Source organism: Numida meleagris, chromosome 4 (assembly GCF_002078875.1).
Source record: "Numida meleagris isolate 19003 breed g44 Domestic line chromosome 4, NumMel1.0, whole genome shotgun sequence".
In the NCBI taxonomy this organism is placed as follows: Eukaryota; Metazoa; Chordata; class Aves; order Galliformes; family Numididae; genus Numida; species Numida meleagris.
Window position 1 is genome coordinate 23,419,095 of NC_034412.1, and position 14,119 is coordinate 23,433,213.

Genomic DNA, 14,119 nt, shown 5'->3' on the forward strand with positions numbered 1-14,119 from the left:
GGAAATTAATTGCACTTGTTTTTTACTTCAGAGTCCATCAGTAGGTGTTTAAATGGAAGACTCTTTCTTACAACATCAGAACCAAGAGCAGGATTTTCCAACATCAAACACAGGTCGTTTAACATCTTCCTTAACAACCTGGACAGCTGAAGAAGAGTCAGCCACTAAGAAAGCTAATGGCATTCTTTGGAAGAACATAACCAAAGCTTCTGCTGCTTTCCTTTCTCCACTACAACATGCTGCAGCTTGAAAGAGACAAAGGGAAACAAGTACTAAACACTTCCAGAATGTATCTGAATACTGTTTCTTAAATCTGCACTGGAAAGTTTTAAAGCAAACACTTGTACTGTATAACAAACAATGAAAATTAAGAATAATTATTTGCACTGCAATAGCACACTGGAGTCCAAAATATGGATCAGGAGATTCAGTGAAAACATCACTAATAGCAAAGAGCTACGTCAGCAAGACGTAGTCAGTAAGACAAGAACAACAGTGCAAAGTCAGCATAATGAGATTACTGCTCAATGCATCAGCAACACCTATTTCCTTCCAGAAGACAAGCACAACTGTTACATGTATGAGGTATAAATACTGCTCTATTTCCTTTCAGTAATGTTTTTGATTGCAAAAACCCTGCACTGAATAGCTATCTGTAACAAAACATACTCTGCATATAAATTCTGGATTAAGAACTCCATGAGCACATCTAAACGAATACTTCTGAAAAAAAAACATCAGACCAAGAACAATATGCTGCCACTGAACTTCACAGGAGAAGAAAAGACACTGCCAAACATTCTCCTTTCTGTTGTCTTTTGGAAGAAGGTGCATTTCAGCTCTGGAAACCAGCAGTAGCTGCTCCCGTGCCTCTCCCATTCTGGAAACACGCAGGTTATGTCTGGGAGACCACTTTCCAGAGCTCACCAGCCAGTCCTTTTCCTCACCCAAGAACCTTTCTCCCGACAGAAAATAACCATGTAGAAGAACATATTCTTGACGCATGCTATTTTTGCCACCTTTAGCAAAACGTTTCAGGCTTTAGGAAACAAAGAGACATACACAACTTATTTTAGTCTCTACTACGCAGGAGCAGAGCAAGCCACCCTGGTTAAGGACTGAGAAGAATGAGCCTGCTAGACTCACAGGCCTTTTCCAAGTGCACACCATCATATAGGTGATTTGATAGAAAAAAGATGTTTTATTTTCATCCATCTTAAGTAAACAGTCTTCCAAATATTTTCCATTATCTAAATCAGACATTCTGAAAATAATTCTTCCTCCGAAGAGGAAATAAACCCGAGCAGGAGATAAGTTCTGAATCAATATTTTTGCACCTCCACTACTTCATTTGCTGAAGCAGATCCACTGGTAGTTTACAAATATTAGAAACTTGCATTAGTAGAAATGCTGAAAAAACAGTACGAGCAGCAGCTTCCACCATGTTTTCCTGAAGATACACCTGAAATCTGCTTGAAGTCATTGGTGAGGCCCTCAGTGATTTATTCTTCCAGCAGATGTAGCTTTGTTTCATGCTGCATGCAGATCTTTTTTTTTTTTTGAAGACTGATGATAAGTTTCCTTCATAATATAGAAGGAAATTCTACTGTGAAAACAGCGGAAAAATATGAACAAGAAAGAAGGATGCTAATTTACAGACCTAGCAAGGAATATATTAATTTGAAATACAAAGTAGTTCAAGGGATCGATCAATTTCCTATTTAATTGGAAAACATTTAACCAGATTTACAACATAAAACTACCTTAAGTCTGAAAACTGTATATGTTTGAGGATCTCAGGAATCTCAATTCTGTCAGCACTTTTAATCACTTTTTAACACTACTTTTATAGATCATAGACTTTGGACAGATAAAACTGCTTCAGCAAGAGAAAAAGCAGAACAAATGGAGCTCAGAAAGGCTTCAGGGAGACCCTGTGGCAGCCTTCCAGTACCTAAAGGATGCTTCAGGAACGGTGAGAAGAAATTCTCTATCAGGGAGTGTAGTGACAGTTAAAAACTATTACCCCCCTGTCCTAGTCCTGTCAGGCTGGATGGGCCCTGGGCAGCCTAGCCTGGTGGGAGACGACCCTGCCCACAGCAGAGGCTGGAACCCAATGAGCTTTAAGGACCTTTCCAACCCAAACCATCTAATGACTGTGACATATGAATTTACAGGTCTGTGCCTAACTGATGTGTTTTCCATTCATTATGTGAGGTAATGCCAATCTTCAGCAACAATGTAAAACTAGTTAAAAATACATTCACATCCTCAAGACACTGAGCTGTCTTGACTTTGAGCTCCTTATCTGAATGTCACTGTTTTGGATGCAAAACAGTACACGCTGCAGTGATAATGGAAGCCTGCACTGGTCAATAACATGCAATAATACGCACATTTGCCCAACTTAGCCTTGTAGCAATGTAATAACATACTTTAATAGAAAACTGACAAATTGTTACAGTGACAGGAGGAAAAAAAAATGCATGAAGATCATGTCCTTTGAATATTCTTAAACCTCAGAGCAATCTTGAATTACATAAAGCACTGCAATGTTATGTAGATTTCCACATTTTGATGTGCACGTTGCCCCCGAATTTTCAAGATGAGACACAGAGCAAGCTTAAACCCAAGACCAATACGACCGTTCTTTCACTTAAGAATAGACTCTTTAATTACCACAAGCCTCTAAAATACAAATCACAAAACTAAAGACAAAAAATACCTACTTTATACAATACTCTTTTTAATCAACATTTTTCCAAGAATTCTCTCAAGGGCCCTACCACCTTTAAATGTACTCCTAATACAGATTAGCATTCATTCACCACTGTATTTCATTTGTAAAAAGAACTTTCCTAAAATGGGGTTTAAATTCTGAACACGTTAAGTGAGAGGGAGGCATATGGTAGCTTTCTGAATCCCAACAGGAGATACAAAATAAAAATACATCTCCTACTCTTCATTAAAAAATAGAGAAGTCAATGAAGTAGTCATTGGTCACATCAAAATAAAGTACTCTGCCCAAATGGCACAACCACCTCTTCCTACTGAAGAGGCTTGAAAGATTTTTGTTTCATTTTGTTACTACACTGGTAAGTTATTTTTTTCCCCTTCATTTCAGCTCTGTACTCTCACATTCCCAGTTTCACCATGATGTTTAAGCCTTTGTATTCCTAACACAACCCAAACAGACACATGCAAATGATAACAAGTCTGAAAGGACAGAATAACATTTTAAACATACCAATCAAAAAAATTCACTGTACAGCGTGCAAGACCTAGAAAAATGTGATTATTTTGATGCAGGTTTTGATTCCAAATGTTTATTTTCTGCAGGAGGAACAGCAAGTGTCAATATTTAATGGATAAAAGAAGTCCCACATCTTTCAAGTTTTACATGCAAACACTAAGCCCGTGACCCTCTAGAATATCAGAGAAAGCATGCAGACATAACTTGAAATGAAGACATCTGGAAGCTCAAGGGAGGATGGGCTATGAGGAAAGAAACTCAGAGCCAGACTGAAAGAGCCCCCCAGGCTTTGCAATCCCAGAATCTTGAAGTGTTGAGTCAGTTTAGGTGCACGTAAATTACACATACAATTAACACTTTCTTCAAAATTTGTTTTTCTAGTGATAAGTACATAACACATAATCTAGTATCTTGAGCACAGCTCATTTTATGTTCTAACTACACCCCGATTCATTCCAAAATTGACGTATCTACAGAAGTGCTTGAACACATCTGTAAAAACCAAAATACTTTAGCTCACAGGACTCAAGAGATGCACATTGCTTAACCACCTTGGCCACAATAGAGAAAACTGTTTCCACAAGTAAGATGTCCTGCAACAGCTCCCTTCCTGCATCCCACAGAAGGGACTCTTGTACTGCAAGTTCTGAGCACCTTCAGTGTTCACCATGCTGCACTAAACCTTGGCTACAAAACGCACAAGATTTGGTGAGCTGCTATGATTCCGGTGTTGCTGTTTTGATAGTTTTGTGTACTTCCAGTACTTTAATCAGTATTTAAAACTAAAACAATATTATTCTTCTCTGAACTACTAATTAATTCTTTTGTCCGGACTCCCACTTGGCATTTGACAAAAGCTGCATTGATCTTACAACCCAGACTTTCCCCACTATGAGTCACCAATACAACAACACCACAGCTGACTGAAATACCGCCCAGTTTTTTCTCATGCTGAGTACCTATGCTGCCATAATTTGAAGCTACCATGGGCCACTCAGGGAGGTGGTTGAGTCACTGTCCCTGGAAACGTTCAAGAAACATTTAGATGTGTTGAGAGACATGGTTTAGTGGGGTTATTGGTGGTAGGTGGATGGTTGGTCTGGATGATCTTGTAGGTCTTTTCCAACCTAGCTAATTCTATGATTCTGTGATTCTACCATCTTTCTGGAAACAAAATCTGACTTCTGAATCATAGAACACAGGATGACAAACAGTAAAAACAGAAAAGAAAAGAATTTACAACAAGCAAAAAAGCTTGCTAACCTTAAATATCAAGGCACTGTACCAGGACTAACTGTATTAACACTAAGCCTAACAAGAAGCAAAGAAAAAAATCCAGCTGCATCTGCTTAGGTCACTTCCTGTAATTTCGCACAATATGCAATTCTTTACATATTATTTATAACAAGAACATTATAACACGTGTTGTTTATAACAAGAACACACTGCACTGTTGGTACACATTCAACTTGGCACTCACTGTCACTTTCAGGTCCCCCTCATGAAGGCTGCTGTTATGGCAGCTGGCACAGAACACATGACCAGTCCAGGGGGCACATGCTGTCTCCTTGCTCATCTTCCCACAGCTCCATGGACACCTTCCTCCAGTGTATCTAGGTCCCTCTTGACCCTAGGGCTACTAATTTAGGTATGTAATTTCCCAGATCACCAGGTTATCATCTTTCCTTCTCATCTCACAGAAGACTGGACTGGAAACTTACTGGATTCTTGAGAGAAATTACAATGCAGGTATCATGTGGAAGAATCTGCCATTTCACTTCTATGTGTTTATACTCGGCTCCTGGCAAGAGACAACTTAATAAAAGACTCGACCCTTCAATTTAAAAAACAAACAGCAGAGAATGGGAAATAATGTCAAGAAAATCCTATCAAGTCTGGAGACATTTACGATCAGTGGAAGGAAAAAGGACCAGAAGGCCTTCACAGTTTACAGGGTGGAACTGAACTAGTGACACACAGCAACTGGTTTCCGATTCAGAGGCCATCCACGCAGTCTCTGATGAAGTCCATACAATCTTATACCAGCTTGATGCTGTTCACACTAGGAAACAGAAACACATATTTAATACATTAAAGTTGAATATCTAAGCCCTTCACCATGCTGAACATATCAAAGCTTTTTCAGAAAGACCTGGAAACTAGTAAATTGTAACTTGTTACTGGGATTGGCCTTTCACAGCCTCTCCCTACTGAGTGCTTGGCACACCTCCCCGTAAGTCTTGCAGCTTTTATATGAAAAAAAATGTAGAGAGTAAAGACGAAAGTGTTGCAAAAAATCTACCACAAGACCTAAGGAGATCTCTTCTCCTTAGCGTTACTTCTGACAAAGTAGTGCTGCTTGCCACACCAGTTTCTTGGCTAAATAGAAGAACAGCTATTACATTTCCATGATTAAGAAACTGAAGTGCAGAAGGAGCAGCAGGAGGAATCATGTGAAAAACTGTAAAAAGGCTTAAAAGAAAAACCTAAAAGCAAATGATGGGATTTTTCCAGTTCTTATTAACTATAATCACAAGATTTTTTTTCTACCTCTCTCTCCAAAAAGATTTTACACTTATTAGTTGGGGCTTGGGAATGGATTTGAACGTTAAAACAGCCATCTGCATCCCAGCCAAGCTACAGCCAGGAGCAGAGGCTCTGAGTAGTGCAGCTTCATGAGCCAGAGCCCCAGCTCAGCACACCAAGGCTAGGTACACAGCCATGAAGTCAGGATGCGACAAGATTCTGAGGACTGCTACCGCCACATTCCTGAATGAATACCCTGTGACACGCTGCCTCACAGTGTTACTCCAACAGTATCTAAGGAGGTATTTTTCCAACATACCTATTGAAGGGACACACTAGAACTGGAGAGAAGAGCTCAAACTTTACCAAATCACACAACGCTGCTAAAAAAAACTCTTATGGGCCTTACTAGCAATTTGAATCCCATGCTTCCCTTTAGGACTGCTGACTTACTACTGAATCAGAGAGGTTTAAAAAACAAGAAAACAACAATATAAAAACAACACTTGCACAAAACTCCATCAACCAAACAAACACGAAATAATTACACAAACAGTGGAAGAAAACAACATCTCTGAATTATTACAAACAAGTAAGTTCCAATTACAGCACTATTTACATGGGTATCTGCTTCAGTGAAGATTAAGTCAAGCATACACGTAAATTCAGCTTTTGCCTCAGTTTGCTGTAGAAAATTAACAGATAACCCCTGCTTGTCACTACTTGGGCTAGAAGTTGCCTACTGAGGAACAAGCCTACAGTAGCAACAAAAATTACCATTATTTATACATTCTGTGTTTGAAAGTCTGCATTATATTTTTTGAGCAGTTCTAGAAGTTTTGTTTGAAATGGCCGTTATAAAACACAGCTGGTATAAAGATTCTCCTATACAAACGTACATTAAATACTGAACACTTTCTGCATTAATGAAAGAAATAAATGCCAAGTGCTTGCACAACCGATCCCCTACGTAACTAATTCCAGATTTTTAAGATATTCCACTTAAATATATATATATTTATAGTATATATATATATATATATATATATATAAACTGCATTTTGGGGATGACATGATCCTTTCATACAGCATAAAGAATTCAAGTCTCTTAGGTCACTCCTTTTCCACAATCACTGTTTCTCAAAGGAAGAAAATGAGAACACAATCTTCAAAGATGGATTTAAGATTCTGGCTGTACTGGAAAAGTCAACTATGCACAACTGTTGATTTCTTACTTTTCTGAGACACTTCATGCTGCTAGGTCAGCACCAGAAGAGGCAGGCCTGGTTCACAAGGTTACATGATAATCACTAACAGAACAGGATTGCTTCATTTTTACTCAGCACTAAGTTCAGAAATCAGAACTGTGTTAACAAACATGAATTAGAAATACACTTGGTTTTAACTAAAATTACACGGCCACCTCTTCCAGGAATAACTGTATCCACAATGAAAGGCCACAAAAAAGACATACAAATGTCCACGTGCAATTGCATCTACAATTAGATGTATACTGTTCTACAACTATATTTGAACTTACTAGATAAGTAGCCTTTGCATTTTACCATTTAGTACTGTTCAAGAAAAGCACTTACATTTATGTTCTCTACCAACACATCTTTTCGGTAAAGAAAATTCCATTCCATATACAGCAGTTCCCAACAAAGACTTCCAAAGTGCAAGGGTTGCAGTGTAAGATCTTCCCCCTCTTACAGAACAGCCAGGCACCTGTGACAACAACAACACAGCAGCAGGGCCTGTCACTAGAGAGATGCAGTTCTAAAACCATGTCCTCCAAAGGCCTAAAATCCCTTGGCCTTTCTCTCCTTCCTTGTATCACCTGCCTTGAGAGCACCAGCAAAAGCTGCACTCCAGCCAACTGTTCAGGCCAATATTTTCAACTTACTGTACAGAACGCTTGGCAGCGATAGTGCTCAAGGCTCAACAAGAAGGCATTATTAGAAAAAGGTCAAGCTTATTTACTAGCCCTAGATTTGCTGAGAGAGAAACATCTGCATACACCAGCAGAAAGAAATTGCAAAATAGGGTTTGATGGCTGACTCAAGCATGGGTTTAACTCCCAACTCTGTAATTTAGGAACTACACAAACATTTGAAAACAAGTATGCTATATTAACACCTGAACGGCCTGCAGTCCTCCTACTTACAGCTTTGGGCAATCCGTGATTTTCCTTGCGTTATAAAAATCTAGTAGTCTCTGCAAAGAAGTGCAGGTTTGCTTACAAAGATGCCCCAACAGAAAGGCATTTTCGAAGTCAGCTGGTGATTTTGGCTGTAGGAAGGGGGACAATTCTGGAACCTGTGACATGATCACACCATTTAAATGCAACTCTGTGAGCTTGAGCACTGCGGGAAGACGCTAAAGGACTGCTGAGATCAAGTTCTGTCACAACTTGACCCCAACCTAAAACTGCTGACACCAACTAAAGTCCTGCCTTGCCCACAACTGTCTGTGTCCTATGTTACCCCTCTGTTACAGCAGTATGAGCATTTGTGTCATAAGACTGGCTGCTCACTCAGAACTACAGTATCAGGAGACCTTTTTTGCCAATATTAGTCAAACCACAGAGCAGCTCTGCAGCTAACTCACCAAGGAGTTCCAGGAATACCTTTACAGGCAGAATAAAAAACAGAGCAGAAGCAGGGGCAGGTACCCCGCTGGGCTACAGTGCCAGCTCACACAGCTGCCAACATGCAGCGGGAGGATGGCAAAGGCACGCTGGCACGCACCCAGGGGGCTCTCAGTGCAGCCCCTGCATCAGCTGGAGCTGTGGCATTTCACATCAGCTCAACACACAGCTCCTGCCAGATTCAAAGCTGCTGACAAACACCCGTACACTCACAGGAGAATTCAAATCACTGAGATGCCAAAGCTTCATAACAAACGCCAAAACTACTCCAAACACTTAACATACTACAGGACTACTTTAATCCAGTTTCTGGCCTCCCTTTAAAAAGCAACACATTTGTATTTGCTTTCATATCATGTTTCTTTTGGAATCAGGGAAATGATTTAAAAGAAAGCTCAAATATTTAAACCGAAGAAAGATGGATTAATTCAAGTACCTGTGTGGTCACGTGGAAGCACATGAAGCAGCCCTCGTAGAAGAATCCCTCAGTTTCAACACATCACTACTGTTAGCTGCAAAACCAGTCTGCCTTATGCTGCCGCACTGCTCGACTTGGGCAGCTGCTTCCAGGTAGAGCTGCAGGGGAGTGACTACCGGCAACCCAAAATCCATGTTTCGGACCATCCACCTTAAAATTGGCACCAAACAGTCACGAACTCAAACATGTAGGAATGCATTTTCCTAAGAGTGGGTTTTGCTGCCGTATTAACTAAAAAAAGAACTAGTGCTCACTGCCTCTCAAGGCACAGTGCAGTCACTCAGCGTAGCACCATGGCTGTTGCAGAGGTGGGTGATGGCCACAACCACTTCCTTCCCCACCACCTCAGCCGTTCCAAAACCAATGTTTGTGAGACACAGGCCAGAACAGAACTGACAGATTGTGAGAAGTCACCAAAAAGGGCTTCGTATCACTCAGAGAAAGGCTCTCCCTGTACAGTCACTTGGACAGGGCAAGGGCTCTAGAACCAGGAGAAGAGAGGCAGGAGAAAACACTTCTTGATTGTTTTTTAAGTTTGAAATTAAACGACATTTATTTCAAATACCTAGGAGTTCTAGGTTACATCAAATTCATAACTCCCCAGATTGCAAAGACCCAACAGTTAGTACAAAAGAACATTTTTCCTTGGTAACCAGCACATTTCATTATAGCAGAGATTAATTAAATATCAGCAACGAGCTCACAATAAATATTGTTCTTTGTATCAAAATGAGCTCACTAATTAGAAGTAAACAGAAAATGACAAGTGTTGAGATTTAGAAACTATGGAAAAAATATCAAGATTAAATGAAAAAAAAAGTTGAAGATGAACTTGTAACTGTTTGATAGGTCACTTGCTGCAGTATGCAAATGCACAAAGCGGAAGAGATTATTTCATTTATGATTGAGGAGTATGAAAAATTGCTTACACTTCATCTATTCTATTCGTATGTGAACACTTCCATGTAATTTTCTGAAGCACTTGAGTGTAGCAAGTTTTATCAGGGTTATTCAACAGTAAAGCTTGGTATTGCACAGTACATCTTTCTTCCTACAGAAGAGAGAAATTGTGATAAAAATAATACTAAAATAAAGCCCTAAAGCAAAACATCCTCAATTCTTGATGACATTTCCTTATATCTTACTCAGTACATTTCATTATTATTATTAGACTTACTCATAATATGGAAGTGGCACTTAACCTTCCTGATCAACAAGACATCTTTATGAACATGAGATTTTTATTTAATGTTTTAGTAAAAAAACAGCTTACTGGGTACAGAAGGATCTGTTCTGGCCATGCTTGCTACACAGAATTGTATTTCTTTTTATACTTTGGTGCAAAGTAGCACTATCAGAGAAAGACTACCAATACCAGTAGCTTATTTTCAAGGTGTACAATAGGGCCGCTAGTAAACCTCTATATTCGGAGAATTCACAGCTGTGATTGCTCTAGAACAAACCGCAAGAAAAGTGTACCAAAAAATATAATAATACCAAGCTTGATAGGTTTAAACTTGTACATCCAGACTTGGGCTTCAAGTGTTTGAAAGTCCTACTGTTTGGGATTGGTGGTTAATGTTTTAAGTTTTGTGTTGGGTTGCTGTGCTTTGGATTTATTTTTTCATTAAACCAAATCCCCTTCAGACAATAGAAAGAAACCTGAAATACAAGAAAAACGCAACACAAAACAATGAAGAGCTGGAACTCTTCACTGCTTCCCTAATTAACCTTCACAGAAGCACAGGCTTCTCCATGCCATAACACACTGAGGCCTTACCTCTTCCCACTATAAACTTTGATTTTTATTACCCTACCACAAATTGAAAAATAATCTTAACCGTATTTCACACCACAGTGCATGCATTGTCTACACCAAGATTGTTATCAAAAGTAATGGTGTAAATATATTCTTCATATCACATTTCGAGTTTCACAAGGGAACGACTGCTTCAGCCAGGCAGGCTGCGGGGGGCAGGCTGAACCAGAAATGACACTCCATCACATGCCGACTTGTTTTTAAGCACTAGTGAGCAAGAATGAATGGCCCTAAGTTTTACATGGTTCTGAAATCTGGGGTTGTGAATTCTCAAAAATGAAGTGAAATGGCTAATAAAATACAAACCAGACCTGTTTAGCTAGCAACTGTCTGCTTTTCTGCTCTTACTTTCCCAGAGTCTCTATAAGAGAGAAAACCTCAAGTTATATCACGGCTTTAATCGTTTGGAAGATTTCCCCATTTCCTCACCCCACTATCAAGATCTAAAAATATTCAGTTTAAATGAAGTTTGGTTGTGAATGAAATTTTTTTCATTAACTATACCAGCAAAAACTGTGCTTCTGTTACCTTCACTCTGCATTAAATTTTCAGTAACAAAATGACATAATAACATGGAGGAAAACGCAACAACTCAAGAACATAAAATTCACAGATGCAGTACAACTCAAGTTTCCAGCTTGTTTTCAGAATATTCCTGCACAGAGATAACAGTGTCCTAAAATATAAGCTAGCGTAGTAGTTGGGAAAGGTTGGAATTATTTATTTTTTCTTCAGTTTTAACAAACAAACTACTGAAATTCCCTAGATAACAATGCTGTAGCTAGCAGCTACATAAAGTGAGAGTTCCATGCGAAATATATCTCACTAAGAAGTTAAACCATACTTTTTCACATCCCTACACAACCAAAAGTCTTCTCCATTATATTTTTCAAGTCAATCCTGTGATTCTACAGTAAATACACACTAGTTAATATCACCTAACATTCTCTACAACTCAGATTTTTCACACATCCCCAATTTTTCAGAATTTGTCAAAACTGACTCATAATCTGGTAATTCCGCCAGCTTCTGAAACAATCAAATTGAAGCAGGTCAAGTCAAGCCCAGCTTCCAAGTTCTAGAGCAGCAGGGCAGAGAACTCCAAAAATGCTAACAGCAAATCAATTAAAGACATATCAAACTGCTCTTACTATGCTGAGGCTGTTTAAATAAAGTATCTTTTCACTAGAATTTCATAGCTACCCATTAGAAATAGTACAGCACAACTAAACAAGAAGTAGATTGTAAATAGAGGTTTTATTGTTGGCTCTGGGCAGCCTGGTCTATTGGTTGGCAACCCTGCCCACAGCAGGGGCGTTGAAACTAGATGATCTTTGAGATTCCTTTCAATGCAGGTCATTCTATGATTCTATGATTATTATACACTGTTATATTAAAGATGATAGCAGAATATTTTAACAAAATGTTCAGAATTCAATTCTGCTGACAATTCAGGAGGGAGAAATCCCCAAGTACTTTGACACAACTCTGTCTGCATACTGTAAGCTCTGGCAAATATGCACGTGGAACTGCCTTTATTAAAGGAATAATAGTTTTGAGTTAAGACAGGTACAAAAGGATAAAAATCTGTAGCAATGATGAAGGATGCAAGTTCAGAAACAGATTCCCAATGACTACCCACAAATCGCAACTAAGGATATAATAAGGCACAGATGCAGGGGTACAGGACTACTTACCTACAGCAGCTTTTGTAAGACAAAAGCTCACATGAGTAGCACTACTGCAAAATACTGTATTTCAAGCTATACAAGTTATCTCATCATAAAGAAGAAGCTAAGAGTTAGCAAGAGTGAAATAACGTCCATTTTCAAGAATTTCAGGGAGTTGTCTCCGGTGGAAAAAAAAAGGCACTTTTTCTAATTTTAACAAGTCACCACCTTCGGAACGGGCCACTGTGCACTTACGGAGCCCACACACCTTCCAGGGTACGTAAGCGCCCGCTGCACGTGGCTGTTACCTGCCCGCAGAGACCAGCACGTCCCGCACACTACCTCCGAACGGTCAGAGCCCGGCGCGCCGCAGGCCCAAAGAGAAACAGTAAGATTCCGATCGGAGCCGGACGGGAGCTCCAGGCGGCTCCCAGCAGCCACCCGCCGCGAACAGAAAAGGAGCGCTGCCCGCTGCCCCCCGACGCTCGGACCCCACACACCTCGCCCCACAGATAAGGCCGGGCATCGTTCCGCGCTCCCAAGGCGCCGCGAACTCTCCCCGCTGCAGCCGCCACCAGGGCTCGGCCTCCCGCGGGCCGCCCGCTCCGCTCCTGGGCCGCGGCCTAAAAATGGCGGAGGGAGCAGAGCTCCCCGGCCCCCCGGGCCCCGCGCGCGCCCGTCCCGCCCAGCGCCGAGCCGCACTCACCGTCCAGCCGCCGTCTCGCACCGCGCCCTCGCGCCCCGCTGCTCGTCTCGCCTCGTCCCCACGGCCCCGGAAGCCGCCGCCGCCGCCTCACGAGCCCCCGCCTCGGCCAGCCGCCATCTTCCTGCCCCCACCAGCGCCAGAGGCGGCGCACGCGCCCCACGTCAAGGCGGACGGCGGCGGGGAAGCTGAGGCCAGTGCGCAAGCGCACAGAGATGAACGCGCTATGCTTCCGCGAGCCTTCCGCCGCCTGCGCCTGCGCGGCCGGAAGCCGGACTCCCCTCGGAGCCGACACGCGCGGCTGGAAGCGCGAAGCGGTGTGCGCATGCGCGTGGCCTGCCCGTGCCGGCTGCCCGGCGTCTCGCTGAAGGAAGGGAGGGGCCGGAACAGGGCTGGGCGGCCCACCGGAAGCGTGGTGCGTTCCGCGGAGCCTCAGCACGGAACCGAAGTCCCCCGGCTCCCTTCTGCTCCAAAGTGTTGGTGGCGTAGGGTTTCTTTTCCTTCTTGTGGGATTAAATGGGATGGGTGGTGACTGCGAGCACCTGGGGAGCAGCCGGGGGGATCACGGGTATACGGGGCGGTCGCGTGTACGGGTATAAGTAGCCTTGTTGTGCAGCATTAAATTGGCATTTCGGCGCTACTTACCGTGTGTGTGTCCCGTATGTTCCTGCACGCGGAGGTGCAGACGGAAGGGAAGCCTTAGTACGTTGTCGCAGGCGACACTTCTGAATATGTTCTCATGAAAGTACGAGAGCCCGTGTTCAGAGATGAAAATGCTGTAAAGCTGCGTGCGCAGAAATACGCCACAGGATAATCTGAGTTACAACAGGAGCAGCACCTGGGGAGCATTTCCAGTGCCAAAAGGGGCACTGGGATATGCCAAATGAAGGCTCACCCTGCTGCCTGGCTTTGTGCTACCTTAGTTATGATTATCTGGATCCAGTAACAGTTGCAGTGGTTAGTCTGGTTTGTTGGCTCAGTAAGAACTGAAAATAACAGAGTAATCCTACTTCTTTCCCT

General features: G+C 41.9%; 1 protein-coding gene across 11 annotated transcripts in view; it reads right to left on the minus strand.

Annotated features, from left to right (window-relative positions):
- The window catches only part of WDR33 (WD repeat domain 33), a 62,103-nt gene extending 48,845 nt beyond the window's left edge, over positions 1 to 13,258 (minus strand). For 3 of the 11 annotated variants that reach the window (XM_021394924.1, XM_021394925.1, XM_021394928.1), the window contains exons 1-2: positions 13,103 to 13,238; positions 7,375 to 7,507 (exon numbers count right to left, since the gene is read on the minus strand). In XM_021394924.1, coding sequence (XP_021250599.1) covers positions 7,375 to 7,425 — 51 coding nt within the window. In that variant the 5' untranslated portion in view covers positions 7,426 to 7,507; positions 13,103 to 13,238. Of the gene's footprint in view, positions 1 to 7,374; positions 7,508 to 12,896; positions 13,008 to 13,102 lie in introns of those variants that run through there. The other 8 variants (XM_021394921.1, XM_021394929.1, XM_021394926.1 and 5 more) reach the window with 7 other exon arrangements.